Here is a 24,080-nt window from a genome sequence, read left to right as displayed (position 1 = left end):
CCCATATTAAAAATATGTGCCCCAACTGTTTAAAAAACCAACTTGAGCTTGCCAAGTAGAATCCAGAATGAGTTGGTGAATCTTGATGCATCAGCAAACTTCCGTAAAACAGTAGTAAATCGTAAGTATCGATGTGAATTGGAAGACATTTTCGGTGTCCCATTCCATTGCATTAAAGATAGCTACTTGAGTCTTATAAATGAGCGAAACCAAATCTGTCATTCTAATGCACCATTTGTCATGCCGAGTTTGTGGTAGATGTTAATATTTTTTTATGTTCCTAATGATATACACGATTCACTATGTTCCCTAACTTCGAATCGCTCGCTCAACGAGAGCAGAAACGACAGGAGCTTCTTGAAAGAGCTCAACGCCGTGTTCGTCAAGCCAACGCTAAGCGGGATATGTACGCTGGAGCGACATGGGCAAGCGATGTGGCAAGCTCTATCACTACTCTACCAAAGAAATCTACAGAATCAACGCAGACTGACGTTTCCGTCGGAACTGATGAAGCGGTACCTCCCGGAGTAAAGCAAACTATGAATAGTCTGATTGACCGAGTAATCGCTCAGTCAGACTTTAAAAAAAGTTTGAGAGATGAAAACTCTCAAACAAACCCTGAGTTATCACCACCTACAGTGAAGGAGAGCCAAAGCTCTCGCGGCTCGGCCCGAGTGTCTGACGATCCTACAAACGCTGTAGAAACAGAACCAGCGATGGTTTACGATGTAGAACATGAACTCGACGATGAAAGTGATGAAAGTGATGAAACGTATAAAGATGCTCTGATTAAGTACTTCGATCTATACCCAGTATTAAGTAGAATGAAATTACACCTCTTAGATTCGAATGATAGACAACTAACTCAGTATTACATCGGGAAAAATGGAAATATTTATACCCGTACTGCGAACCATCCAGTAAATAACCTAAGACGTGTAGATTGGAGAGAAACGTACTTATCAATCCAAGACGTGGTGATTCATGATAGAAGATTCCTTGATTATATTGCCTCAACCAAGGAGTCCAACGTATTTAAAGACTTCGATAAACCTTTGAAAGTTGGTCAGCTCATTGGAAAAAAACGAAAGCTTTCAGATCCGTTAGAAAATGACAAGTCCAATCAATCGAAGCAACGTCTTGATGATGCATATGCAGTTGACGTTGGAACTTCTACAGACGACGATCCAATTGAAGCTAAGGCAAGATTAAAATGGGCAATCTTTACGAATGCAAAAGCGTTAGGCTTGAATAAGAAAATCGTACCAATTTTTAATAGAAGGAACAAAAAATGTCAAAAGATTACATTTGGATTGACGGCGACTCAATTCGGGTCTTTAAAAATATTACCACCTAACCAAGTGAAGCATTGACCAAGAAAGTGGACTGGTTATATACATACAACGAATTTGTTAAGCTTGTCGAGGGTCGTAATGACATCAAACTGTTCATGAATGGATATAATGAACACACCGCCAGAAATTATGAAAACTTTATCCAAGGCGAAGGTGAAACACGCCGCGGAATTTTGTCAGGAAAAAACGAAGACGATGATAAAAATCTAAGCCCCTGGAGCTAAAACAATCCTAACCAAATATTATCAAAAGCTTCAAAAATCAAAAGTTGAAATTTCTTTTAAGCTGAAACCTTTCATTGATACGGAAGAAGGACCTAAATATCATGATATATACTACTTCGGTCAGCCAACAGGTAGGAGTATACTGAATATTATGTATGTCGATGCTGACGATGAAAACAAGGAAAAGAAGCTTGATTAAAAACTATCGAGCCAGCTAAAGAAGTCGATCCGATGGATGGACACATTTACAGCTTTATTGGATGGATTTGAAGAATTAGATAAGTATCTACATGATAACCCCGACGCAATGCTGAGAAAGAATCTTGATTATGATCTTCAGATCATGAATGACGCTCTAAACTCTAATACTAAATCAACGCAGGCTACAACCCGAATTAACACCTATAAAACAGATGACAAATATGAGGATGGCGCATTGAAGAAGTTGCACGATGATTCGGAGCAAGCATTTAAGAAGTGCGTTGAGGCTCAAGATAGGTATGAGAAGGTAAAATCTAACGCAAAGCATCAGAACTCAAAAGCAGCACGATCCGCACTAAAGGCCGCTTCTTCTGCTGTGAAGGCTACTAAAGCGGTGTTTGATATTAAAAAGAAACTGTATAATGATGCCGCCGCTGCAGACATAGATGACTTCAACGATCGACAAACGGACCGCTCAGTAAAACAGACCATGAATGGCATGCTTAACCAGGTCGGAGGGAGTGGTCTTAAGGGACGTGGATTGAGAGGAGCTGGTGTTGCCCCGCTGGATGGAGTTGTGCGTCGTGGGAGAACCTACAACCTCAATGAGATCCAAGGCTTAGCCACTCCATCGGCATACGTCTATCGACACCTCGGTTCTAAGTACATTCGGGTCCCCGATCTTGAAAACAAAACTCTGGTCATTGTTCAGCCGGATCGCCGTAGATGCGGACCAAAGCGAGATATCAGTGGTCCGCTGCAGTCAATGATTCGAACTCTTGCACTTAAACAACATATCGATCAGGAAGAGTATGACAAGCTCACTGTCGACGATAAAAAAATATTTAAAGAGATCCTCGCGATTACCCATCTACAATACAATTTCCATGATCGGCTTGAGGATCCGTTAGAATCCCTAAGAGCGGAGTATGATAAACTTAAAGGTGAGCTTGAGTTGGGTAATGATAATCCTTCAATCATCAAGCAACTGAAATCACTTAGTGTGGATATGTACTCCAATCGTTTAATTTCGGATTCTGAGTTCAAAAATATTATCGTCCGATTGATATAGAGCAGAGTTGTTCTCAGATCTGCGATCCTTCGAACTTCGTTCTAATAGAGATGTTCTTTTTCAATCCCCGAATTATTTCCAGCTCAGGTGGTAGATATGGCGATAACGCTGATCTCAACGTCGCAGAGCTAAAAACCATCATGAAAAATCTTATCATCCATGACCGCCTCAGGCAGCGGTTTGGGCAACGGATATTGACAAGACGCTCAAGAAAACGGATGCATCAACCCAGACAGAAGGAGGGAAAGTATGGGCATACTCAACTAAAAAAAATCGAAGTCTGTGAAGACATTTGCTATCTAAGCAATACCGAATCTAATAGCTCTATTCGCCATTCCGCGGTATATGCTAATTTTTTTCTCTCCGACATGTATTTCCATTATCGCATCCTCCCCAGTCTTTGCATCTCGGATAGGAACGAATGCACTATCTCCGAGAGCTACGATTTGATCAGCGTGCATGATTGTAGAACCAATTATCTGAGCAGGATCATCAGCAGTTAAATTCGTTTTGAGATCTTTGCTTAGTACGCAACCCATTTCTTGTATATTATTACCAAAGAAACTTCTTAGCAAGATAATCTGCTGTAAAAGGGGGATAGTCAATCTTATGACGCTTGTAGTAGCGCTCTCGTCGCTTTGGGTCGTTATGATCCAGGTGAGTAAAAGCTTTAAAAGGCGTTCGATCTCTAAAATGCTGATATCTTTTATCCCCAAAATCGACACGAAATAGTCTCTCACCATCTCTAATCCATACTCTATATTTTTGTCCTTCAATGGACTCAGCTGCCAGTGTTCAATTTTCGTCTCCCTGTATATTTTACTCGGAGATATTCGATCGTAGTTCATCGAGGTCAGCTTTTAGATCTCTGATTTGAGCAATTAATAACTTGATTGCTGCAACATTTAAAGCGCTTAATGATCCATAGTCAAGAGTGTATTGAAATCCTTCTAAATCAACGTCTGGGTCTTCAATAATCATATTTTCATTAGGGAAGAAGCTAACCAGTTCTTGAGATACCTGCATGGCTTCTTGCGCAATCAATCCTAGCTTGAAATTATCTTCTTCCTTATATCTATATGAAACTGGGTTTAGCTTATCATAGTGAGCAAGTGTAATATTGATTGGGTTGATATCCGTTTTACGACGGCGATCGCTCTCTGCATACACTCCGGTCTTCACAAGGATTGATCCAGTAAACAAAGCACTGAGCGTAGCACTATAAGGTCCAAGACCAAGATTAGAGTACGTACCACCTGCAACTTGGTAGAGGTATGCGGTTGCTGTCCCTCCAGCACCAATCGAATAAGTCGCATTAGTTCCACTAACATGAAGAGGGCAGGCCGGAGAACTTGTACCTATCCCAAGTCTTCCAGTGGTGGTAAGAGACATTTAAAGTGAGTTATTACACATAAATCGAACATCATTATTGGTAACGGTCCCCATATAAACTGCATTAGCTGTCGTCGTATTTGCTCCTGTCGATAGCTGAAACGCAAACCCGACAGGCGCCGAAGCATTAGAAGATTCAAGGAACATAGCGGTATCATACCCAGTGGAACCGTCGTTCAGGTCGTTTGAGCAACGAATATACATATTACCACCCTGAAGTGTTATGGGTGCTGTCCCGTACGTCGCATTGTTATAGGGAGTTGTAGTATTAAAACACAGCCTCGCTTTGCTTGATGAGACAGACAGTAAAATATTACCACCGCCGACTGCTGTTGAATTAGAAGAGGTGTTGCAAACCAAATTAAGAGCTGTGTGGTTTGTCGATAATTGGCACCAATCCGTCGTCCCCCAAGCCTGCGTTGCTTGAAGAAAGCCTTCGCAGATATTCGTTTGAAAATTATACATTCCACCGATTGATCCGTTAACGATCGCGAGAGGAATAAACGTTCCAGCAGAGCTTGTACCGCCAATTCCGGAAACGTCGTATCCATCGTATATCCTCAAACCCCAAGTCGGTTTTTGAATACTTCGTGATCTGCTTCCAATTGTGATTCCTTGGTCATCCCCTGCTCTGAAGATGCTCCATCGAGATTTAAAGGAAGTCGTTGTATCAAAGCTAAGGGCAAAGCTTGTAGCTGTCCCAAGCGGAAATGAGCAAACTCCGACCGACGATAGAGAAAGACACTTATTCGCGGCAGCGTCTCCTAATGATGATGGCTGGCTATCAAACGATAGAGTCGATCCACCGAGCTGATAAGAACCAGCATTTACCGTACCACTTACAGTTAGATCGCTCAATGAACCAAGGCTGGTAATATACGGTTGAGAACCCGTTTGAAGAGTACCGGTAAGATATGTAGAGCTGATACCAGACGAAGCATCGAGAACCAAAGCCTTGGACGCAGCAGCTGATCCAGCAGTTATTTATCAAGAGTTGTACGAATATTTGCGAGATAAGTTGGATGGATTTATTACCTTTGCCGATCCAGATAACCCTCCTAAGGTTGATCAGGTGCGTCATACTCCATTAAGCTCTAACAAACCGGAGCTTGTTATCATCGATGACTATAGCAATGATCGCCTACTACAGAAAAATCTGTTCTCTCATTACTATACTCGTGGTCGGCACTTCAAACTTAGTACGATATTCCTTAGCCATAGCTACTTTGCTACCGATAAGATGATTCGTTTGAATTCAGAATATGTAGCAATCCTAAAAGCGAACTCGAAGCGTGATTTACAGATGGTAGTCAAAGACTTCAACATCAAAGACGTTGATGATCGATCAATCGTCTATTTCTACAAGAGCGAAAAGGACAGATGTTGTTCGTGGATTCAGTCAAAGGTCAGCTTCGATACAATTTCGATAGACCGATCGCCAAAATTGATACGGATATTTATTCATAATCGTTGGTATATACCAACGATTATGAATAAATATCCGTATCAATTTTGGCGACAGCCATATACATTACCACAATGGCAAGCTTTGTTAAACTCGATTCCACTAACCTCGTTCAAGATGGATACAGCAGCACATGGAAGTACAACTTCCCGGTTGACTTTCGGGCTGTAGCATGCGCGGTTCAATCCATCTCGAGGTTTAACAGCGAATATAACATCGATGCAGCTCAGTTCCTGAACAATACGTTTAAAATTGAGGTCCCAACCGCTGGAACCACATCCACTGTTTTCGTTAGCTTGCCGGATGGACTTTACAGCTATACCGATATTAATCGAAGCATTCAGACAGCCCTCGTAAATGCCGGAGCCTATTTAATCAATCCATCCGGTGAGAATGTCTTCTATTTTCAGCTGAGTGAGAACAGTGTTTATTACGCGGCTTAATTCGACTTTAGCGCTACTCCAGCAACCCTTCCTACAGCTGGTGGCACTTGGACACGTCCTGCTACTGGACTTTACTCCTCGGGCGGTACTGGGTTACCGACTACGACTCGTGTCCCACGCCTAATCATCGATAACGCCGCGTTTGGTAAAGTGGTAGGTCTGTCTGCTGGTACGTATCCTTCGGCGTCCGCAACGGTTTCAAGTGCCCAGCTCTCGAATACCATGCCTCAAATTCATCCAACATCTTCTTACATTGTTCGATGTGATCTAATTAAAAATGAGTATGTAGCCTCTGGCGATATCTTATCAGCATTTGATCGCGGCGATGCTCAAGTTGGACAACTAATCAGCTATAAGCCGAGTCTGTATGCTTGGATGAGCTGTCACAACGGGTCACGTACCTCAATCACGATCAGTATTTACAATCAAAACGATAAGAAGGTTAAGTTCCGTGATACTTCTGTCTCAATCATGTTGTTGCTGAGGCCAAAAAAAAAGTATTCAATGATTTTTTTTCTTACAATCGAAAAGAGCCAGCAACCATTGGTTTCTTACGCTTCGCACGCAAAGCGGCCATTTTAGCCTTCATTTCAGGACTGCCTTTAGCTGGTTTCTTAGGGACTCCTACACCATAGCGTCTCTTTACCTCACCTCGAACCGATTTGATCAGGTTCTCATGCTCTGGCTTGGTTGCTTTTGATAGTAGAAACTTCTCACCTGCATCGACTGCATCAGTTAGAACCCTATTATGTTTAGCATACCCGAGAGCATTTTCGCCGCCTTCTTAGCACTTGCTATAGATACACGCCCCCCTTTTTCTCTAAATCACTGTCAAAGTCATATACTCCAACTCCTGTCAATGACTTAACCCCTTGAACGCGACGGCCTGTATTAGACACGATATCAGAAAAAGCTTATCCTGGACCATACACGATAAGGAATTTTGACTTGACGTTTGTATTGAGGTTTACAAACTTTAAATGAAATAGGGGACGGGGTGCCGGGTTGTCTCACCTACTCTTTTCCCGCTCGAAGTGCGTCTTTCCATTTTCTAAAAATTGAGTCTAAGAGGTTTTAGTGTGGTGTGGACTACGTATGACAAATTCTTACAGTCAATAGCTCACACGCCACTCATTTCACTCATTAAAGAATTTGCGCCGAGTCCAAGAGATGTCAGGTTTTCGCGCCCGCTGGGCTGAGCTGAAGAAGGAAGGCTGGTCTTCGAAGAGGCCGGCTGGCCTCTCTGTTGACTTCACATACTTGAAGCCTGGTAAGACCAAGAAGGACACCCGTGGCGTCGATGTTTTCGTCGGAGAAGAGGAATTAATGCGCTACTTAGACCGCATTGATCTTGGTAAGACCTTGAATTATTTTGCATTGCATAATGACAGTCTAAGGTGTTATATTGAAACAGAGAAAGCTGCCAAAGAAGCACAGCAGCCTACACTACCAGAAGCAGCCTCTGCTACGACTGCTGAATGCGTTGAGCCTCAGGAAGACGTCGATGCCACGTCTAGCGGTATTGTGATGCTTGGTCTTGAATATACACGATATTCTGCCGGCTAATGATGTATAATACAAACGTGGTACTTACAGCAGTTACGTTACGCGAGGAGAGCAATACAGAAGGTGGTGATCAGCAAAATGAGGACAGCAGAGACACGAATGATGTTGTTGCCCAAAAAACAACGCCAGTCAATGGTATGATGCTGTGTTTACCTGTATTATACCGTTTAGCGTGCGATCTAACATGTATATTGCTGCTGTGTTGTAGATGGAGTTAATGGCGTCTCGCGCAGTGATAGTGATGGCAGCCAGCCTTCACCGACGTTGCGCTGCACATCGCCTCATCTCTCTCCAACCCCACGAGTCGAGTACCCCGACGTGTCAGCTCGTATGACTTATAGCCTCCAGTCTGACGATGAGCCAAGCTCGGAAGATGATCCCGAGATTCAACGCAATCTGGACCCGGCGTTTGACGAGGTTGATGAGACCGTACGACAAGAAGAGATTACGGGTCCTCGCCGGTCGGCAAGGATTGCTGCGTTTTGTGATGGTGCGTTTTAGATCGTATGTACACGTTTGTGATACAGGCTACTGATCGTAGATTGTATACTTGTGCAGTAGCAGATATCAACATTACTGTAGACGCAGACGATCCTGAGGAGTACCAAGCCATGGTGTCCGATGCTGAAAACGATGACGGGTGTTCTGACGGCGCTGACAGTGCACTCGGAGATGAAACTGAAGGCGGAGACGAAGACGAGCTGGAAGAAGATGATGAAGATCCAGCAGAAGCATTGTTTGACGACGATCTTTTAACTGCGGTTGGTGGTATGGCTAGTACTAAAGTATAAGAAATACTACAAGTCGCTTTTTCTGGGCTTCATCGACCTGGCAACAGTCAATGCTTTTATTGTGTACAATCGACAGCGTACTATTGATGGAAAACCCAAGCTCAGCCATGTCAAGTTCCTGAAGCAACTACATTTGGAGCTGACGCAGTTGCAGGAGACGGATTGGGATGCTCTCCGCGCGGTGGAGCGTACCCCGAAGAAGTCACGCGCTCCGCCATTGCAGCGAACCCACGTACCGGTGCAGGTGGATGAGTGGAGGGATGGAAACAACGGGAAAGGTCGAAAGCGACGTCAACGAGCATGCAAAGTATGCTCGGTGCTCAAGGGCTCCGACGAGTCGCGAGGGGGCGAAACTACATTCTACTGTAGCACCTGCAAGCTACACACAAGCTCAAAGCAGCCACTGGCGTCGCGTGTGTACCTGTGCAACAATGTCAAGCATGTAAACAACGGTGAGTCCGTTTTGTGCTTCGAGATTTGGCACAAGCATTGGCGTAACGGCAGCCTGTTGCCGCCGTCACAGAGAAAGCGAAAGATCCGCGCGCGCAGGCCAGCAGCCGATAGTGTCGAAGAAGCAAAGTCTGCGAGTGGTGACAGCGGGGATGATGACACCAGTAGGCCGTCAAAGAGACGTCTCAACGACGCTGCGACACCATAAGCAGATGATTTTGCGATCTTAAATGTCTTGATAAAAGTATGAAATCTGTATCTCCCTTTTTACCTGAACTTGTTAGGAGAAAAGTGCGCTGGGCTGTGAGCAGTTTTTGTACGTTCCTGGACACGATATCTTGGTATAGTGTATTTTAAAGTCAAATATTCTTGTAGGATACACGATATCAAATTTTCACCATCCTAGGTGTTGGGGCTCAATGCGTTTAACCATCCTACAGGATTAATTTTATACCAGTCTAACTATTAAAACCCTTCCCCGACATACACGTTAACGTCGAAAGGGTTTCGGTAAATGGGTGCACTGGAAAACCTTCGCGTTCAAGGGGTTAATAGCCGCCCTTGCGGGGATTCCTGCTTGAGGGGTTTTAAACGCTGTAGCGATAGCAGGCACTGCCGCATCCAGACCCTTGCTGAGCAAACCACTATCTTCTGTCGATAACCCTGATTTGATTTTACTCCAAATGGATCCTTCTTGGAGCTTCTTGTAGCCTTTTTTTATCTCATGCTCGGTAATATCGAGTCTAACGCCACGACCCGCCTTGCGTGCCTTAAGTGCTTTCTCATACGAAGCTGGGTGGAGATGGATAACAGAGCCTGAACCCTTGAGTTGATCAGCTGTAAGGCTTAGCTTACCTGTCTTTTGGGCTTTAGTCAGCTTGGGAGCTGGAACATCGCTAGAAATCGTCAATTCGCGATACATTATTGCTATATTCTCTGAAACATATTTAATACAGAATTGACAAATTCAGATCTTTGAATCGATTCAATAGATTCATCTTATTTTTTTGCTTGCAATGTAGCCATAGCATACACCATATTCCGCAATAATCGCCATAAGTGCCTTGATATTGTTTGGGATTGTAACGCCCGATACCATACTTCGTAGGTGCCGCTTCTCCCATTGAATCGAAGAATTCACCATCATGAACAGCCTGCCAGTGTCCTACATCAAGATTAGGTGGTCTAAGTAGAACCAGATATGAACCTTGCTTCGGTAGCGGCTTTGTGATCTCATTTGACTCAAAGATAGCATCGAGATGAACCCCAATACGCTTGGCAAGCTCAATTAGATCATGATCGGATGTAATAGGCTTGACGAGATCCATAATAATTATTTTTGAGAAAGTATATTACATGCCATATAGAATCTCAACGATGTCTGAAACACATCTTTCCGAGAAATACCTCTACCAGAGCTCCCTCAAGAGTGATCCAGAGATTAAAGTCTCCTCTGGCAAGCGCGTGCCTTTCGTTATCGATCTTAACCAAGGATCGTACCAGAATGGTGTTATTACTATCGATGCTACATCCCAGCTTAATGGAAGTGAAGGATTTGCTTCGCTACGCGATGCATACATTATGCTTCCTTACAAGGTGAGCATGAAGAATACGCATACCACTACTCCTCAGGCTAATCCTGCTAACCGTTTTTGCGTTTCGCTGAAGTGCGGAAATTGGAATGTGATCGATTCGATGAGTCTTGAGCTGAATGGTAAGACTATCGTTTCTATGGATGACTACAAACTGTTTTGGAACAATATTCGTGCTCAGACTGGATATAGTCCTCAGTATGTTGAAAAGCATGGTGCAGAGTCTTTCCTCTTCCCTGATGCTGCTCAATCAACAAAGTACAGTGCTACAGTCGCTACTACTGAAGATGGCTATTCGAATAACACAACGTACTCCTCCACCTTCACCGCCAGCGCTACCTCTGCTACAGCTTCAGTAGTAAATGATGGTTTTGTGAAGCGCCTTCTTTCGAACCCACCAAATGCTGGAGCTGACTCATCTACGTCGTGGCCTTCCACTGGTGCCGCATCTGCTACAACCACCATCGCTAATCAGCTGGGGCGTGGCGTTTTCGTGACTGGTGGCTATGCTGCTGGCGCTATCATGGGAACGTGGAACTACATGCTAAAAATCAACTCCACCCGATTTTCAAGGAGCTTGATCTTATGGCTAACCCTCAAATCCGTCTTCGTTTCCGCGTTAATCAAGGTACTGCTGCTATTTATATTGATACTTCTCGCAATATGACGCTTACAAGTACTACACTATCGAGTGGTAATACATGCCCAGTAATGGTCGGGCGTAGCTTGGTCCGCACGCTGTTTGATCTTGACCCGGTGAAAGCTTGAATGGGAGCCACATACAGAGCGTGCCTGTCGCTCATTGACGTATTTCGGCCAATCACATTAGCCTCGAACTAAGAAAAATATTACGGCACACCGTTACGGATTAGAAAGCCCTTTTTAGATCAAGACAGTCTTGATCTAAAAAGACTCCGAAGGGAGTCTTGAAGACTCCCTTCGGAGCTAGTTATAAAATGCGGCAAAACGACAGAAAGGCACAATACTACGTGCCGCTAATGGAGCGTGCTGCGCGCTCGCTTCAGCCTCATCTAGGATATCGCTACGCACCACACTGCATCCATCGCTTTCCTACGGGTGTAAATTGATTAAGAACGTGTTGAATCGTCGCCATCTACGAAAAGTCCGCGGACAAGACGGTACAAACTCGAGTGCCTTGGGCGCATCGCCACCCAAGGAAATGTAGGTCATGTTTGCTTCGTTTGTCTGTTGTGTAAGCATTAAACGCATCCCTACCTACACCAAACGTCGCCTCGCACGTCTAATCGAGCGATTGATGCCAGCGTACGCCTACAGCCATGGCCCGTGGCTGGCCACCGATTGGTATCAGCTTGTGCAATTTTATTCGCGGGATTAAAGTTATTCTGATTTTGAAAGTCAGAATAAAGATCAGGGATGCCGAATATTGCATTTTTATCTATTGCTAATCAAAGCAGAAAAAAAATAATTGGGTAAGAGAGCTGGCAAGACCGAAATAGATTATTGAGCTTCCTCAACTCAGAAAATTGATTATTGGTGCAGCAATATTGGTACACAGCGAGGGCACAAGTACTAAAGAATTTAAGGCTGATTGAACACCGCCCAATAGATTATTGGTGCTACAACGAGGCGAAAATAAATAATTGGAATTACTCTTTAGAAAGCCTCCAATAAATAATTGGTGCTTTCTTATTGCAATAATTGCAGCACCAATTTATTTTTCGGCATCCCTGATAAAGATAATCCGAGAATAGCTTCTAAGCCAATGAATTGTCGTAAAGGGCTAGGTTAGACTATCTTCATTTATTTTTATTCTATTGTCACCAATTTGCCGAAGCGGAGAAAGGCGCGAAGCGAACGGCGAATCGACGCTGCGTTGTTAGAGGTCAAATTAAGTAAACATTTTTTATTATGCAATAAGAAACTAGATACACGTTGAAGTTAAAGTGACAGGCTGTCACTGACAGCGCATCTCGCACTGAAGACTCCGCGCACTTGTCATAAATGACGATGGTGAGTCAGAGGATTATTCTGTATTAGCGCCAAAACGCATTCTGTATGATAGGCTACACGATTGGGTGCGATTGGGCTTGTCGTGTCTCTCAGACGCCCGCGGAAATTTCGAATAGCGCACAATACTTAATCTCAAATGAAACAGCCGCTTAGGGGCTGTTTCATCATAATAATAACGAGACGAATCGAATACATAGGAACTGCATTTAGAAACTGGGCTAAAATCTTGGAGCCTGAAGTTGTCGACAACGGTTCTGAAAAGCAAAAACGACATTCAAGTTCTACATGTCTACACGCTGTATTGCTCATTTATCATCTAACTGAAAGGATGAATTGCGTCGTCGAGAATTGAATGCTGTCCCTGAAAACACGGCACTCGACGATCCAGAGGTTTCTGGCGAGGAAGGATCTACCGTCAAGGCAATATGAGACGGAGCGTCTTCTTCTGCTACTATCACCGACGAGTTTTTCGTTTCAAGCTTTGGACGGCTCTTCCTGCATCGTCGCATCCACTGCCATCGCAGCCAGAGACCAAGTACAGCGACCACAACAAAACCAAAAATACCGCGCGTCTGCTTTTCCGAACGTTCACGCGCTCGAACAATCGCAGCAGCCTCTTCATCCTGTGTAGCTTGCATGTCGTTCTCCATCTTCGCTACTTCCTCTTCTTCTTCCTTATTAAAGAGGCCACGACCTTCGATCGAAAACCCAATAGCATGTTGCTCGATCGGCAGGTACTTGGTGTTCTCAAGACTTAAAATCAGCGATGGAGTCCCATTACCGTCAGGTGCACGTGGGTTCAGCATGAAGCACGTGTACTGTCCTAGTCGGCGCATCTTACACTGCACTCGATATTTATCCAAATCACGTGTAAGGGACGCTGCAGTGCCATCACCGCCTGTAAATTTCTGCAAGTGAGTGATCAGTGGTTTCTGATCTCGTCGTCCAGTAAGTTTCGCTTGATTGCGATGCATGAAAATGATGTCACCTTGCGGATCACGCTGAATCATCGATATGCCGCAGAAGAAATTCTCTTCTTCGTTGTATAATCCTCCCAGCGCGACAAGGTGCTGCACCATATAGAAAGGAGTGGACGTATTCAGCCACGCCAGACGGAACAGATCTTTGTCACCCCATACTAATTGCCAGTCTGTTATCAGTCGTGGCATGTGTGACGAGTAGAACATGAGTTTACTCAACGCCGCTTGTGCTCGCGAGCGGTTGACCAACAACTGCCCACTTTCTTGCTCGAACATATCCGTGAATGGCATGTCCAGTAGCGTCCATAACGCGCTTTGCTGTTGCACATTAAACGGCGTGTCAATAGCCGGTCGCCAGAAATCCGGCCAAAACATCGCGCCATGCTGGATAAACTCGGAAGACTCGAACAAATATGTCGGATCACGAACCGGGATATTATCCGAGTCGAGCCACAACACACTCTCGAATCTGGAATTGTATATTGCGTACGGTTTGGCGTGGAACTTGGAGGCGTTCGGGTCTCGGATGACTCGCACTAACACGTTGTAGTGCTTGACCAGTTCCACCAGTACCGAATGTTTCGCTCTCATCTCGGTCGGATCGATCCACACCTCGACGGGTAGAGCGCATCCTAGAGATCTGAGTGTCCTGACAATCGCATACAGTCCGGCCACCACCTTGGGATATGCGATCATGACGATGCCTCGCTTATCTGCAGCGTCATCTTCGTCTCGTCCTGGTTGTGGGGGTGGGAGCTCCGGTGGTGGATGAGTGTAGCTTGCAGCGTGGACGCTAAAGTCTGTGAAGTTCCGTGCATCATTGCACGAGAGTGTTGGTACCAGATACCATTGCCAGCTCTTGCACGTGGCCAACATGACGCGCAGGATCTCGCCACTCGTGCGGTTGCGCACCTCGCAGAAGCCACTGGTGCGTGGCATTGGCTCGCCACATTTGCGATCGCGGGATTCATCTCTAGGGCCGTACGGGTCGCAATTGTGTGTGGCCCGCCAGCCTAGACACTCGAAGTCGTCGTCCGTCCAGAGCGTCTGTGGACGATCAGAGCCCTGGAGGTCCACTTTGTTCAGCTGCGGTGCATCATACGTCCAAGCCTTGGGTTTGCCACCACCGGTCACTTCATATACGATGGCTGAGATGATGGAGCTGACCAAGAGGAAGAGCGCCAGCAACAGGTGCCGCCGCAAGAAGCGCGCCACCCACGCCTTCACAGGCATCGGACACCAAGAGCAGGAACTGCAGTTACAGGTACCGGCTTCGATGAAACCGGTAGATACCGATATAGACGCAGTTTTGAAACGCTCTTCAACTGCTCGGCTCCTCAACTGTAAATCCGGTCTGATCCCGAATCTGACTGTAGACAGAGATGCTCTTCATCTACAGACACGCTTTTCAACTGTGCGGCTCCTCAACTGTGACCTAATCAGATTTGATCTGATCCTGCTGATTAAATAAAAAAAGCTAGGAATCAGATTAAAACAAAAACCGGTTCTAAGTGATATAACCGGTTTGTTTGGGACGGAAGGCTCAGAGCCTCCCATTGAGTAGCTCACTTTGTCGATGCAGCACGCTTGGGGTCGCGTTCTGGTGCGCGCTGCGCGTAGCAGCCGTAGTGCTTTAACCAGTGCACGCGTTGCATCGCATCTCCGCTCTGCCGCGCCGTCGTCTCGCGCAGTGGCACGTTGCACTGGCGCCGTGCGCTTCGAGTCTACCGAGTCGACGCCTTCTCGTTTTTTGAGCTTGGCAGACGAGGAGAAGGCGAAGAACGAGAACGGAGATGAAGGCGAAGGAGAGGGAGGTGACAATTTCGACGCTCAGGACGAGGATTCCGAGGGACAGGACGGAGCCATCGAGGTGGACTCTATCCCGGACGTCAACAAGGGCGGCGTAGAGGAGAACGACGAGCTGGACGAGCTCGTGATGGAACTTTTTATGGAGAACCCACTGCGATGGAACTCAAAGACACTAGCACGCAAGTTCCACCTGTCCAAGCCTCGCGTAGAGGCCATTATCTGGATGAAGCGCATGGAAGCCGAGCTCACACCCGAGGAATTCCGTGCCAAGGTGCAGGAAGCCAAGAAAAAAGCTCAGAAGGAGATGGACGAACAGGCCAAGAAACTCGCGGATGCTGAGGCTTCTGGTAACGACAAGGAAGCCGCTCGTCTTAAGAAACGTGCACGACAGGAGCACGAGGCTACGCAGCCTGACCACGAGCTGGACGCTGAGGAGGAAGCCATGGTCATGGGTATTGACGACGAGGCCTTCCGGAACCCGGACTTTTTCTTCCTTAGCGACGAGTTCGAGGGCTACCCGCCTCTTGTGCGTCGTATGGGCAAGCACGGACACACGGATCAGCTGTACCCGGAGGAGGCGCTGGAGCTGCAGCGACTGGCTGGTAACAACAAGATTGAGTTGCACAAGAACTTTGCGAGCCCCGCAAACAGCGAGAGCAAGGCCAAATTCCGTCTGGCAGTCAAGGACATCACCACCAAGAAGAAACATCTGCTTGTACGCGACGAGAGCCGCTCGCTGCGTCTCGCCACGAACGACGAAGTGCTGCCCCGCACGTGGGTGCGTAGACCAGCCCACTTCCGCGGCCTGGCCAAGGAGCTCGCTTAATCAAGTGACACCCATCTCGGTGTATAGTATAGAGGCACGCATCGGAGGACGGGCTGGCTGGACTGCAATTAGGAAGCGTCGGAAGTTATGGCGAGGTTGCAATACAAGAGGATCGACATGCATTTTGACTGTCTATCAGTTATGTTGTTACGCTAAATGGCTTTCCCTACTTACGTACCGAAGTGTGTGACGCGGTATGTTAGAGTCATGAGGACCCATAACACTAACTTGCTTTGAGCAAGCGCTATCTGCGTCTCTAACACGAACGCTAACTGATCGTAATCCACACTGCCACATGATCCCTGTTAGCGCAACGAGCGAGACCAGGCACGTTCTGCATGTCCACTACGTTTGCAGTGGTGACCAGGGATGCCGAATATTGCATTTTTATCTACAAAGTATTGCTAATCAAAGCAGAAAATAAATAATTGGGTTAGGGAGTTGACTAGACCAAAATAGATTATTGAGCTTTCTCAGCTCAGAAAATAGATTATTGGTGCAGCAATATTGGTACACAGCGAGGGCACAAGTACTAAAGAATCCATGGCTAGTTGAACACCGCCCAATAGATTATTGGTGCTACAACGGGAGCGAAAATAAATAATGGGTCTTCCTCTCCTGAAAGCCTCCAATAGATAATTGGTGCTTTCTTATTGCAGTAATTGTGGCACCAATTTATTTTTCGGCATATTTCAGTCTAATATTGTGCGCTTGGAAGATGAACCATACCCAGATTGAAGACCCCCGTGGAGAATAGGAACAAACGCTTTCAAATATTCCGTAAGAATAAGACACTCCGCTGTGAAGAGCACTTCCAGAGATCCGTGGAGGATATCGACAGTGTTGGCTTCGGATTCGCCAGCTGTGGTCTTTGTACGCGGGACCTCATTGTCAGGCTGGACCACTATGGATGTGCGAGGACTCATGAATACTGACAACTTGTCAGTGACAAGCGTCGAGGTATTGAGGATGCTTTTGCAACGACGTGAATCATACTGCACGTTAATGGAATCGAGTTGTGTGTGGCCCTTGCCTTCTGCTTCTCTTCGATCTTGTTAAGCAGATCTTTGCCTTCAGACGATACATCGTGACAAATACAGGAGCAGACTTGATTACAGGCAGGGAGTCGTTGCAAATCGTTACATTCTGATCGAATTGTGGCGAGCAAACTCTTGGTATCTTGAATTCTGACAGAAACACCGAGACGTGTTTGGATCTCCCGAGTTCGTTCATACAGCTCAGCGAGGTCGACTGCTGTTTGTATGAAGTCGACGGTCATGATCACAATCAGAGTTGTAGTTGACGACGACGTTTGCATGCACATTGCCAAGTAAAAATCATCAAAGAAGTCAACGGTAAGGATCACTTGTTCGGGTATGGTATCTTCCATGTGATTAATCGTGAACGTGAAGATATTTTTCAAAACTAGTTTGAGGATAGGGAGCAGCATAAGCACAGGAATCTCGTAATTTGTATGAAATACGGAGTCAAGCAGGAGTAGATGCTGACCATGATCATTTGAACTAGTAGGAAATTGGCGCACTGTCGGAGCCTCTTTCTATGAGAAAGAATGTATTGAAAAATTTGTTTTCCAAGCATGAATCGGACCGTCACCACAAATATCAGAAACAGAACACTCGATAGTGTAAAATTGACGAAGAAAATAGGGAACATCCAGTGCGACGCAACCAACATCGCTGTGGCAGTATGACCCACGCCTACAATGATACCTAACAGCACAGATTGCTTTAACGAGAGCGACATACAATTCAACAGATTGCTTAGCTGAATTTAATGTTGTGCAGCCTTCTCCAAATCCTAATATCACCGTTCGAATCCAAAAGCCAAAATTAACATTCCAGCCTTCTGCAGGATCTTGCAGGAGGATGCTTTCTTGGCATAATACGAGGATAAGAGCGGGAAGTGGTGTTCCGATAACCACACACAGCACGCGAAGAAATGATACTTTGTGAGTATGCTCTTCAAGTGCCAACATCTGCTCGACGGAATACTTGCCTCCGTAATGTGTGATCTGAATTACAAACCATGCGCTATTGATATTCATCCCCAACACTTCCAGATGTTTGCTTAGACGTGTGCATCCACGATTTGTGGAAAGGCGGGTTCTCGAAGAGCGGAATCGCCAGGCCTGCTCGCATGTTGCGGCATTGTGGACGTCGTCCAGAAAAAAATCTTTTGCAGGCAGCAGAAATATATAACAAGTTTCAACATTGTCATCACAACCAGCTAGAAAGTAGCATGGATGCAGCCTTCATTCTTACTAAATTCTGCACTAAGTACTTGACGTAGACACTAACAAAAAAACGACGTGGTAAGGGAAAATGCCAATTAAGGGCCGTTCAAAGCAACCTTCTCTTGTTTTGACTGTATCTTTTGATCTAGTAAAAAGTAAAATATGGCCTTGGCACCAATCAAACGCTGACACAATTGTATATTGAATTGTTTTACATCAGCTATGGTGCGTTCAGTTACTGTTTTAATTTGTCCTTCTGAACTTCAGTAGGACAAATTAAAACAATGCTTTGATTTCACTATGGGTTGCTTGTTAATCTCTTATTATGATACCTTTAGTAGTGGCCAATGAAAATAGATAAGCCTAAAATTCCGAATTGCCTATTGGCTAACCCGAATCCGGCCCTTAACTGGCCACCGGCCCCTAATTGGCATTTTACCTTACTACGTCGAAATAGCGCCATGAACCACATAAACCTGAGCGAAAAATCGACCGCACACAAGAAAAAAAAGGGTTTTATGGGCATTTTTTATCAACTGGTTTCAGTAGAATAGATATGTAGAAGTCGTTCCAAAGTGTGTGACGCAGTAGGTCAGTGCTGTTAACACCCAAAGCACCAGCTTCGGCTGTATAAAATTCGCTTGCGTCTCGAGAACAAATGTTTTGATACAACGCATGGATACCACAATTTCGCCACATTATAAATACAAGTACGACAAATGATGCGGATTCCAATACTGCGTAGATAATCACATTTTAAATAGTACTTCCGACATTTTCTGCTGTGACTTCAAGTATTTTGGAGCGATAAAAACACTCGGAAGATGCACCATGACAAGCACAACATTTGCGTAAAGAACCGGCACGATAGTTTCGAGATAGTCAGTAAGAACAAGACACTCGTGTGTGAATAGAACTTCGTGAGCTTCGCGCAGAATATTCAGTTATCGTTAATGGCCTGGAGCATCGTGCAACGTTGGGATTGTCTGGCTTGAGGTCACTGGCCCCAACGCTCCCAGGCGCTGAAGGAATCTCCAGCTGAATACGAACAACCCGTTGCATTCCTCGTTTCCACTGAAAATTCGGTACTGAGATAATGATGATCTTCTCGTCGAGTCTTGGCTTGAATACTTGAACGAACTATCAAACGGTCCAAAACGCGGACGGCGATCCATTTTGTCAAGAATTTTCACTCCTTCTTGTGAAATTTGGTGGGAAATACATGATTGTACTCGAAAGCACGTGGGTTGCCTTTTTCTACGTGTCAAAACTGCATGATTCACACAATGCTCGAGCAACGGCTAGCAGATTTTGGTTGTTATTTTTCAACCCTAGCGCTCTGTTTAGTCGCTCCAACTCACCCTGCGTTCGCTGATAAAGCTCGTGCATTTCCAGAATAGTATGCACAAGATCTATTGCCATAATTGCTATCACCGCTGTAGCGGTTTTCATAGACATCGCGAGATAAAATACATCGAAGATATCGACAGTGAAGATGACTCGTTCAGAAATTGTGTTCCTCCTTGTGTAAAATGGTGAAAGTTGAAATATTTCTTAAAATGAGTTTTAGAATCGGGAGTAGCAACAGCTACCGGCAGTTCGTAACCTGTTTAGTTTACTGCGTCAAACAGAACTTGATAGTAAGGGTAGACAATAATCCATGAACATTTGCACCGTGAAAAACTTGGCCCATTGACGAAGTTGCTCCTTTTGCGAGAGAATTCGTCGTATTCTCTGCAACTACCGGTAGCACAGCGGCAGCTGTGTGGCAGATTCCCACACAAACACTGAGCAGTATAATTTGTCGTAGTGATAATTTGATGCTATCTAGGAGGAACGCAGCTTGGATTATCGTTGCACAGGCTTCACCTATTGCCAATGCGCCCATGCGGAGCCAAACCCATAGTTGGCACTCCAGCTATCAGACAGATCCTGGAGTGGGACTCTTTTCTGACATAACACCAATACGATATTATAGTGGGGAGCATAACCACAAGGGACAAAGACGTGTTTCGAGTGTATTTCTCGAGTGCAATAATCCGCTCAATCGAGTATTTACCTCCACAGTGAGTTATTTGCAATGAGACCTAGGCTTGGGATAGATTAGCCGTTCAGCTTTTGACCCGGGTGCGTACATTTCCCTCGACGCGTCGATACGAAGTCTGCACAATGTCCAAGCTGAACGGGAGTATTGATGTGAGCACCAAACACAAAGCTAAAAATAATGTTGCCTTGCTGCGTCTATTTCAAAACTCCAAATATTTGTACTGGATGTTTACGGCTTAGCTTGCATTTCTAAATGAAGATATGTAATCTGAGTCTGTCAGGTGAGTGAAGGTGAGTGAAGGAAAAAAAAAGAATTAGGATAAGTATTCATCTGTATTAGTATGTCGTGGTCTACCAGATAAATATGTGGGCCAAAAACAAAGTGCAGCGGCATGCACTTAAGTGGGTTGGAGGCAGACTTTAGCGAGTAATGTACGGGGCGATGGTCGAACTTAGCTTTATGCGAATATCCAGCTTTGCTGAATATCCGCGAGCATGGGAAGCGTAAACTGAGAGCAGGCGCTGCCTTCCTCGCGACGTTCGAGCTCGGAAAGCAACAGCGCGACCGAGTTGCGCTCAAATGCCGACGAGAAGAGCTCCACGTTCTCGTCATGACTCGACTCCTTCGCAAACTGCAGCAAGATGAACGCAGCGAAACGCGCGAGAGCTTCCGAGTCTGCAAGCATCCACTTGATCGCTTGGGCGAATCCGGAGCGGTTCGTTTCGAGGAAAAGTCGACGGTTGCCGCGATGCCGGCAGTGGTTTTTGACCGTCCTGGCCACCTCGTAGAGTGTGTCCACGTCCAGTTCAGCGTTCATTTCCTTGATAAGTTGCGCTGCCTCTGTGTCACGAATGGCATAGCGACGACCTTTGAGTTCCTGTGTGGCATCCAGCCACGGTTCAAGTGTCGACTCGGCGAAAAACAGCGGCTGGGCATCGACGTCGCTGCAGCGAGCGCGAATGCACTCGACGAGTTGGTGGAAGGCCATTTCATCGCCAAATTCACGACGGAACGCCACCTCGTACTTGTCTTGTGTGCCCTGTTCCTTGGAGAGCGATATGAAGAACGCAATCTCCTCCGCGACACAGAGCCATGATACACGGAGTGTCCACTGGTTCTCGACGCGTACAGAGCAGTCGAACGGCTGCAATGCGTTCTGTAGTGTTGACATAATTTTCTCGGGGTCTGAATAGGACGGAAAACTCGGGAAAGCGGAGCCGAAGAACGAATCCCATCCTTCCTTGATTGGAACCTCCACGGCCGCAGAGGGGGACAAGGGGGACGCAGCAAGCTGTTTTTGCTTGGAGAACGGAGTCAAGTCAAGCTCCATTGACGACTGCTGCTTGCCAGAGTAGAGGCTGAAGCTGTCGAGCTCCTCGAATTGGTTCAAACATGCGGTAGTGAACTGGAATGGGGCGTCGCGGTACTGCGTCGTTGTGGACGACACGTCGCCAGCGACGTAGATTGGGGCGTCGCCTGTTGGCGGAGCGAATTGGAGATGCAACTGTTCGTCGAAGTCGTCAAAGTCGCTCTGTACCTGGAAGATAGGAGTTGTCGTAGTAGGAATGCTACCAGTGTCGTCGCTAGTGGAAGACGCGGTCGCACTGTTCATATTGTTGAAGTGTTCAGTAGTTTGGCAATTTTGTTGTGAGGCGTTTACTTGCAGAGACTTTGCCCTCTTGGGAAAATTCGCACTCAAGTGTGTTACTATTGGTCAAAACTCGAAAAGATTGAGTGATGGTCATTCTTATCTGATTTTCGACCAATCGCAATGATTTTATGTTCTACATGTACAAAGCATGCGACCTGTGATGTTCCGTTCGATCGTAGATTCTATTTCGACAGAGGAGTAGGCCCTGGATTCGACGACGGACTTAGTGAGGCACACAGCGTACGCGTGCGCGCTCACCTGACATCAAGGGGTGCAAAATCGATGGCGACATAGGTGTCCCGCACGCCGCGTCCATTCACCCGCGTGATCTTTTTTACCAATGTGAACGACACAAATGTCTGCAAAATCCATTTTGCATTCAGCAAGTGCAGTTTTTGCTTATGAAAAAAAAGAAATTGATTTTTTCATCAGAATACAGATTCAAGATAGCTTACGTCACGCACAAATACTTTTGCTGCAGTGTCTCGAGCTCGCCGTCATCGCACGGCATGGCTCTAGCCACGAACAGTAACTGAGACCTATTAGATTTTTTTTTCAGCGCAGCCACACCACCACGACGGACACATTGTCCGACGTACCGCGGAAAAGTGCCTCCTGCACCAGATAATTGGCGATTTGCACCTTCCGTCGCCTACGAGCCGCCTTGATCATCGATCGATCACTGGTATACTGCTGTGACCACTCGAAAATAGGCACACGGGTGTCACTATGGCCACCGCTGCTCCAGGCCTCGCGTCCGCCCAGTTCGCCGCTCATAACATCTTGCACAAACTCCACCACTTCGCTGCTGGTAAACACATCCCAAAGCCCGTCCGACGCGAGCACAATGAACTCGTCTTTATCGTACTCAATGTCATACTGTCGGATCTCGGCCTCGCCGATCACAAATGGCCGCGAATCTCGGTCTCCAATAGCTCGTGCCACTGCCAGGTTGCCATTGACCCGGTACGCTCCGTACGGTTCGATGGGCTCGCCTTGCGCATCCACATAGCCATACCACTGCACACGACCACCCAATGACTCGATCCTGGCACGTTCTTGTGGGTCGTTCGGCTTGTGATCTCGAGTAAGATCGACAGTATTCCCTCCTCGACACAACACTGCGCGACTGTCTCCCACATTCAGAGAGTACAGTACATCTTCGAATAAAAGAACTCCAACTGCCGTTGAGCCTTGAAATTTCCACTCGTTCTTGGCAATAACCTCCTGATCCAGCTTTTGCACTGTGTCTCGTAGCAAATCTGCAACTTTCTGACGTCGACTCGACTTTGCCGCCACATTGTTCTCTTCTTTATTCTCAGCTAGAATCTGTAGATCCAGTTGAGCTAATTCCGGTGAAATCATAGAGAAGAGTTGGTTGCGAAGAAATTGCGACACAGCGGCGCCTCCGTGGCCGTCGTATACCGCAGCAAACCGCTTGCAAGAAGAGACATACGACGTGTCTTCCATGTACGCGCGGTCTCCTCGCACGGCGGCTGTGCTCACTACCATCTTGCCGTCTCGTACGCTGGTCTTCCTCTTCCGTAAAGTACGTTTCTTTGTCTCATTCTGCTTGACGGCAGCTTTGACCTCCTCCTTTTGCTCATTGATGAGCTTGGCGATCTCCTTCGGATCCTCCTTCTCCTCCGCCGGCTCTTTCGCGTCCGCAGCCTTCTCTGACGCCACGAATGCCATGGCTGCCGCAGCCAACGCTAGTCCGGCCCACAAACGACTCCTTCCGTCAAATTCTGAAGCTGGAAACTCAGAATTCTGACCAGTCGTTGACGAGAACGGAGACGTCGAGAGGGCTGCGCGCTGTGCGCCGACGGACTGCAGCCACGACGGCGAGGCCGTCAGTGCCACTGAGGACGAGCGTGACGGTCGCGAAGGTCGCGCGGCGGCCAGGGCGCGGCCTCGGGCTCGCAACACGGTCTGCATGGGCCACCACCGGGAAAATCTGCGAGTGTTCC

General features: G+C 46.4%; 6 protein-coding genes across 6 annotated transcripts; 3 read left to right on the top strand and 3 right to left on the bottom strand.

Moving 5' to 3' along the window:
- Positions 1-5,783: 5,783 nt before the first annotated feature.
- PITG_02297 (uncharacterized protein) lies at positions 5,784-6,734 on the top strand (the record flags this gene model as incomplete). Its single annotated transcript, XM_002907199.1, has 4 exons — positions 5,784-5,999; positions 6,054-6,132; positions 6,175-6,614; positions 6,723-6,734. The coding sequence occupies 4 exons, from the start codon at positions 5,784-5,786 to the stop codon at positions 6,732-6,734; spliced, it is 747 nt and encodes a 248-aa protein (XP_002907245.1).
- A 2,812-nt stretch (positions 6,735-9,546) lies between these two features.
- Positions 9,547-10,287, bottom strand: PITG_02296 (uncharacterized protein; the record flags this gene model as incomplete). The annotated part of the gene is made up of 3 exons (XM_002907198.1): positions 9,547-9,571; positions 9,622-9,886; positions 9,993-10,287. 3 exons carry the CDS (start codon positions 10,285-10,287, stop codon positions 9,547-9,549), a joined length of 585 nt encoding a protein of 194 aa, XP_002907244.1.
- Positions 10,288-10,336: 49 nt separating this feature from the next.
- Positions 10,337-11,132, top strand: PITG_02295 (uncharacterized protein; the record flags this gene model as incomplete). The annotated part of the gene is made up of 2 exons (XM_002907197.1): positions 10,337-11,051; positions 11,128-11,132. 2 exons carry the CDS (start codon positions 10,337-10,339, stop codon positions 11,130-11,132), a joined length of 720 nt encoding a protein of 239 aa, XP_002907243.1.
- A 1,339-nt stretch (positions 11,133-12,471) lies between these two features.
- Positions 12,472-14,756, bottom strand: PITG_02294 (uncharacterized protein; the record flags this gene model as incomplete). The annotated part of the gene is made up of 3 exons (XM_002907196.1): positions 12,472-12,524; positions 13,109-13,441; positions 13,532-14,756. The coding sequence occupies 3 exons, from the start codon at positions 14,754-14,756 to the stop codon at positions 12,472-12,474; spliced, it is 1,611 nt and encodes a 536-aa protein (XP_002907242.1).
- Positions 14,757-15,090: 334 nt separating this feature from the next.
- On the top strand, positions 15,091-16,280 carry PITG_02293 (uncharacterized protein; the record flags this gene model as incomplete). The annotated part of the gene is made up of 1 exon (XM_002907195.1): positions 15,091-16,280. One exon carries the CDS (start codon positions 15,100-15,102, stop codon positions 16,156-16,158), a length of 1,059 nt encoding a protein of 352 aa, XP_002907241.1.
- A 4,636-nt stretch (positions 16,281-20,916) lies between these two features.
- Positions 20,917-24,048, bottom strand: PITG_02292 (protein phosphatase, putative; the record flags this gene model as incomplete). The annotated part of the gene is made up of 4 exons (XM_002907194.1): positions 20,917-22,063; positions 22,369-22,469; positions 22,566-22,585; positions 22,710-24,048. The coding sequence occupies 4 exons, from the start codon at positions 24,046-24,048 to the stop codon at positions 20,917-20,919; spliced, it is 2,607 nt and encodes an 868-aa protein (XP_002907240.1).
- Between the last annotated feature and the right edge of the window lie 32 nt (positions 24,049-24,080).

The sequence above is a fragment of the Phytophthora infestans genome, genomic scaffold, assembly GCF_000142945.1.
Source record: "Phytophthora infestans T30-4 supercont1.3 genomic scaffold, whole genome shotgun sequence".
Lineage (NCBI taxonomy): Eukaryota > Oomycota > Peronosporomycetes > Peronosporales > Peronosporaceae > Phytophthora > Phytophthora infestans.
The sequence above is the reverse complement of the archived record's forward strand: the minus strand, read 5'-3'. Positions and strand labels throughout refer to the sequence as shown.